The sequence below is a fragment of the Aphelocoma coerulescens genome, chromosome 4 (genome assembly GCF_041296385.1).
Source record: "Aphelocoma coerulescens isolate FSJ_1873_10779 chromosome 4, UR_Acoe_1.0, whole genome shotgun sequence".
Lineage (NCBI taxonomy): Eukaryota > Metazoa > Chordata > Aves > Passeriformes > Corvidae > Aphelocoma > Aphelocoma coerulescens.
In genome coordinates, this window is record NC_091017.1 from 54,946,650 (window position 1) to 54,952,649 (window position 6,000).

General features: G+C 46.2%; 1 protein-coding gene across 1 annotated transcript; it reads right to left on the reverse strand.

The window, feature by feature from the left end:
- Positions 1-2,944: 2,944 nt before the first annotated feature.
- Positions 2,945-5,495, reverse strand: SHISA3 (shisa family member 3). Its single transcript, XM_069012185.1, has 2 exons — positions 5,201-5,495; positions 2,945-4,326 (listed from the first exon to the last, which is right to left on the reverse strand). The coding sequence occupies exons 1-2, from the start codon at positions 5,493-5,495 to the stop codon at positions 3,875-3,877; spliced, it is 747 nt and encodes a 248-aa protein (XP_068868286.1). The 3' UTR covers positions 2,945-3,874.
- Positions 5,496-6,000: the final 505 nt, after the last annotated feature.

Genomic DNA, 6,000 nt, shown 5'->3' on the forward strand with positions numbered 1-6,000 from the left:
AGTCAAAAACTTTATGCCATATTGTGGAGCAGTGGCTCCCTCAAAGGCAGACAAATTGTTCAGAGGAGTTCAAGTCCAGACAGCACATTGCAATAGGTAGCAAAACAGCACTGAAAACCAACTTCATCTCCTTAATGTTCCTTAATGTCCTTATGTCAAGCTATGACTGAGCAGTAATAACAAAAGTGACAATTTAAAAGTATTTTGATACTTTTGAAATTGTCACTTTCAGGTTTTTTTATTCCAGTGGGATTAGTATTACAAAAAATCCATGAGTTTACATAGCCACATACTGTACTGGTTACCTAGTTTCAAACAGAATCCTTCAAACATTCTTGCAAGTACTTGTAATGTTTTTCCTAGCACTGGAAAGTCTTGATGCATTTTGGAGATACACACTTAAGAAATCCCAAATTGTAGAAACACGAAACAAATAGCATGTCACTATTGCTCATTGTCCACAGAAGGCTTGGGTTTGATCTAAGTCATTACCAGTTAATGGCAATCAAAGCATTTCTTGCATCGTGTGTGAATCACAATAATCAGTTTAATGAGTATGAATATTCTTTGATTTTAGATTGGTGTAGCACTAGTAAAAGGAGTATGAACTAAATCCAGAATTCCAAAAGAAATAGTTAAATCTACTTTGTTAACGTGGCAGTAAAGCAAGTACTGCCTGCAAATGTTACTTCTGATAGCAAGCAATTGCTTTCAGTTCAAGCATACATCCAGCCCTTCAAACCATTTCATTAGTCATTAAAGTGCTATCACGATGTCATTTCTGTTCTGTCTGCAAGTTTTAGGAAATTTTCCTATTCCTATAAATCACAGGAGTATCTAGTGCCAAAAGGCTCTTTCCATTAGGAAGGAAATCCAGCATTCTCGCCTGCACATCAAATCCATCTGGGTCAGAAACTACTGGCACAGGCAAAAGCATTTCCATCCATGGGTTGTATTCTGGCCACCTCCTTTCCTCTCCCTTCAGCTATATAGGTCACTGCTACTGTAACTACATGAACAATAATAGGGGTTTTTTTTAATTTACAGAGTCTTCTTTGTCTGTCTATTTGTAGATGGTGCATCATTCCCACCTCAAGTGTTTTACAGGTAACCCAGTACAGCTATTTTAACTACACCCGATCTTTCCCACCCTAAGAACCACATCTGCAGGATTTGTTGGAGTCTGGCTACTGATCTGTGAAGTACTTAGCACTCTATAAACTTACAGACTTATGTGAGTCTGATTCAGTGAAATTATTCCTGTGTGTCAAGTTCTTCAGCTATTCTATGAGGACAAACCCATTATGCAGCATCAGGGGAAGAAAGGAAGTGGCTCAGAGGGGTCTTCCCTTCTAGGCTGAGTTTCATGCTACTTGGCAAACTTCACAGCTCTCCTTAGGCTGAATAGTCATTAAAATCTAACGCTGTATGCAAGTGTAGCAAAAATCTGTCCACATGTTAAAGCATTAATAACTGACTGCAGAGCCCTCTGCACCATGCCAGTTGAAGCAGCCTGGCCTGTACAGCACCAAATGGTAAAGGGCAGCGACTGGGCCAAACTCACGACTTTGCTGTGTACAGCCTTTATTTGAGGAAAACACTGAATTTCAGCCACTCACCATCTGTCAGTGGCTCTGATAACTAACCACTCTTTAAAGGTACATAAATTGCCCCTTCTTAGTTAAAATTGATCAAGTTTCTGCTTCCAGAATGAGTCTGTGTTGCCTTGGTTTACTAGGTAAAGATTTCTTCTAATTGGAGACTTATTATAATTTGTAAAAAAATACAGTTTAATTGGTTTGCTGTTTCTGCTGTATACAGGAGTGATCAGTACATCTCACTGTATGCTTCTGAACAAGACAGCTGATACCTCTTGAAATATTCAATGATCTTTCCAAGAAGTTACTTGACAAACAGTCCATATTTTGTAGCCATTCAAAATATGCAGTGAAGAGTCCTATGAAACCTCATCAAAGGCAAGCAAAAATTTTCCTGTCCCCTTCCTTGAAGATTGTTTCTAAAAATAAATTACAGGCCAGAACACTTAACTTTCAATTAATTTCCTGAATACTCAAAATCTAATTTTTAGTATCTTGCAAAACATATACACAGCTGTGTATCGTGATTTGGGTTGTAATTAACGATTACAGCATTCAAGCTGGAGCCTGTTGCTTAAAACATCATTGTATAGAACTCGTCTTTCTGCTTAGAAACTTCATTTCCAGCAGTAATTTCTGTTGGATTGTAATGCTAATTGTGCAATAAAAAACATATTAAAAAGATTATTTCAAAATATTTTTGTCTTAACTACTGATCGCTAGATATTTGCTACGAAAAAAATTATTCAACTCTTGAACCAATGAAGCTTTTCTAAATTACTTGTTAAATAGGTCAGCCGTAACGTACTTCAAGAGATCCTACACACGGGGAGTTTGAAGCTGATAAAATAGGAAAGCTCAGCCTCTGATATTGTAGATTCTGGCCCACAGAATTACTTCATTTTTTCACAAAAATAAGTATACAGAGAAGCCCTTTAATGACTGCATTTTTTTTTCTGTGTATTTTCCATTTGCTTACTGCATGTATTTGGTTTAGATGTTTTCCTTCTTCCATTTGGTTTGTTGGTTTACTTAGGTGAAGGAATGTAGAAGGGCAAACGGAATTTATTCCTAGTGCAGGATGTTTAATCTAAAATACCCAACTAATCAGTGTCGTTTTCACCAATTTTTCACTGCAGCTGCATGCAAAAGACATAAATGAATCTATTAGTTTGCTATATAGTCAGAATTTTATATTGTATTAAATCTGCACAACAGGTGCAGCTTAAGTTGTAAATCATTTTAAACAGCAGAATAAACTATTTTCGCAGGAAAAAATACAAAATAGTTACACCAACCAAATTCAACAAGCACTACCTGTACAGAGTCATACAGATGACACAACGTTTCAAACACACAGTTTATTGGTAATTTTTTTTGCATGTTACTACTAAATAATTAGTGATGTCAATGGTGTAAATACATTTTAAATTACAAACTTGTCTTTACATTTTATACATGGCTAATTTTACAATCAGAACTTCATGATCAGTTTGTCCAACTTACACTTGCTGAGCAAAAAGCTGACAATAAATACTTCTGAAGAATGCTTTAGTAGAATGCTATTTTTAGAATTTTATGTGCAGAAGTTATTGGTGATATTGCTGAATATATTCTGCTTTCTTCATAGATAATTCAGCTACCTGGGACTGTCTGATCTTCAACTAGCCTAATTAGTACTAGTTTTATCTACCATAGTTAAAGCTTACTAATACAAATATGCAGTGTAAGTTCAGGTAGATTGTGTATATTTTTAGAAAACCTCTGCATTTTGACATCTAATAAAATTCTTCCTCTTATTTTCACTGCTTGTGGAAGTGGTAAGCAGTCAGATGTTCTCAAGGATCCTCTTTAGTAAGTATTACTCCTCTCTTACTTCTCAGGCTTATTGCTGCTTTATAGAACTAGTCTGATTATTATCAGTGGAATGCAGCCATTGTTTGTTAACTAAGTTAACTGCATTAAAGTAAAATGCCATTTATAATACTGAGTACCTTTGTCCCAGTATGGTTCTTTTACTTGTCTCTGAACACATACTGCACAAATTAGGCAGAGCAGTCCGGTTTTAGAGCAACTGTTTGGAGTGTTTTACAATTCCTTTGTAAGTGTGATCCAATTTTGGGAAATGCAATCTCAAGTGAGACCCTGCACTTTTCAAGGGCAACTCACCCACAGGAACAGTTCTGATTCCTGCAGCCACAGAGCACATCAGTGTGACACCCAACAGCAGCAGTCCCTGTGCTTTCAAAGGCTGCATTACTTCTTCACAACTTCTTTCAGCTCTGAGTAAAATCAGAGCAGCTTTTCCCAGCCAGGGCAGGCTCTGGCTGGAGAGGATACCCAAAGTACTGCGGCGACACAAGAAATCCCGAAGGCTGGGTCAGATGGACTGTATGGGCTGTCTGGAAGCAGCCAGATGTGTACGGTGGAGGTGAGGACGCCACAAGGCACCCTGGCTCTGCCCGGGGGAAGGAGAACCTGCGCACTGAGCTGCCGGTTGAACTGGAGCTTGTTGCGGTACTGGACTGCCTGGATGGTGTCCTGAAGCTTGTGGAGGCCAAGATCATGGGAAGAGTCTCGGTCTGATAGCTCCGCAGAGAAAATCGTATTGGCTGCGATGGTTGTTTAGGTCTTAAACATGTGCAACAATAAACTGCTACCAGCGAGCCCACGATAATGAAGGCAATAAATATTGATCCCACAATGAGGAATGGAACGTAGATTGGTTCTGGGAGAAGAAAGAAGAAGAAAAGCCGTGCAAGTTAGCCCACTTAATTAACAGGTCTTCTGTATAGAAGCAAACTCCACAGTGTTTATGAAGCCCCACATCATTTCAGTCCCAATAACATACCAATCTGCTCAGAAGACAGAACTTTCAACCACTATCATTGAAACAAAATCAGAGTTTAAACCCTGTAGGTTCCAGTAAAAATTTCTTTCTGTTGACAGTTTTAATAGTTACCAAAGATAAAAGCTGTCTACATCGTGTCCCGTTCGCTAGCTCTAGTTAGGCATAGCTCAGGAATCTCACTCCTCTCCCCCTCCCTCATCCCGCAAATCGCCGGCACTGTCCAGTGTAACAGCTTAAACCTGCAGGCGAAGCTCAAATGCTGCAGATGCTGTTAAATCGCTTCCTTTCCTAAGGTGGAAAATAAGCGCAGAACGCGTGACTTCGGAAACCAGTCTCCGTACGCGCTGCCTGATTTCTTTTGTTTGGGAAACTGACGGCCACTCGCACGGTGGGGCTGTGCGTGCAGTGCACCGGGGCCCACTCACACCTCCGGGAGCAGTAAAGTTAGACAGACACAGCAGAATTTGCCGATGCGAGCTTAAAATACAAGTGCGCCTTCCAGTCAGGAGGGATCGTGCTGCCGGTGCCCTCGGGACCGCGGAGCTGCGGCCCTCGCGCACCCCGGGCTCCCTCCCCGTCTGTGCCGGCTCGGGGCCGCTCCGCGGCCGCGCCCCCCGCGCCACCGCCTGAGCGCACCTGGAGCCGCGCCCGCCTCTGCCCACCCGCCGGGACGGGGCGCCGGGCTCGGCCCGGGGGATGCTCCGCGGGCACCGTCTCCCGCCCGCCTCGGGACCCGCGGCCGGCCACTCACGGGCGGTGACTCCCGGCTCCGAGGGTTCGCGGTCGTTGGTGCAGCCGCCCTGCTCCAGGCGAGCCTCGGCGGCGGCGCAGCAGTAGCGCAGCGCGCAGGAGCCGCAGCAGATGGTGGCGGCCGCCGTGTCGAAGCCCTCAGGGCACTGGAAGCCCTCGTGGTAGCCCCCCTGCCCGTCCACCCAGCCGTGGCAGTACTCGCCGCCGCCGGGCTGGCCGCCGCCGCCGCCGCCCAGCAGCCCCAGCAGGAGGCAGCGCAGCAGCAGCCGCGGCAGCGCCCGCCGCCGCCCCGCCATCGCCCGCCACCGCCGCCCCGCCACCGCCCGCCCCGACGGGGCGCGCAGGGGGCGGCCCCGGCTGCGGTGCGGGGCCTCCTGCGCCGCGTCCGGGGGCTGCGGGGTCAGCTCCCCTCCCCCCCCACACACACACCCTCACACCACTCACTCACACCCACGCGGACCCCCAGCCGCGCCCCCGCGGGGCCGCCCCCGCCGCTCACCTGCCGCCCTCGGCCCCCGCCGCCTCCTGCGCCTCCGCAGCATCGCCCTGCACCTCGCTGGCCCCGGCCCCTGCGGCTCGGCCGGCCACGCTCTGTACCTGTCGGTCGGACGGGGCCGGGCGCGGAGGGAGTGAGGCTGCGGCCAGATAAGCGTTTGCTTTCCGTGGCCTTCTCCCTCTCGGCAGGCTGTGCCCGGCCTCTGCGGGAAAAGGGCTGAGCGGGAGTCCGGGCATCTCCCGTCCTACACACACGGTTGTGCCCCTGTCTGCCCGCCTGCGGCCAACACGAAGCAGAATGGTGTC

Excerpts from the sequence above, each read along its gene's own strand:
- SHISA3 (XM_069012185.1), bottom strand. The coding sequence starts at position 5,495 with ATGGCGGGGCGGCGGCGGGCGCTGCCGCGGCTGCTGCTGCGCTGCCTC. Across the intron at positions 4,327-5,200 it reads GGAGCCGGGAGTCACCGCCC|AACCAATCTACGTTCCATTC; the intron begins GTGAGTGGCCGG and ends TTCTTCTCCCAG.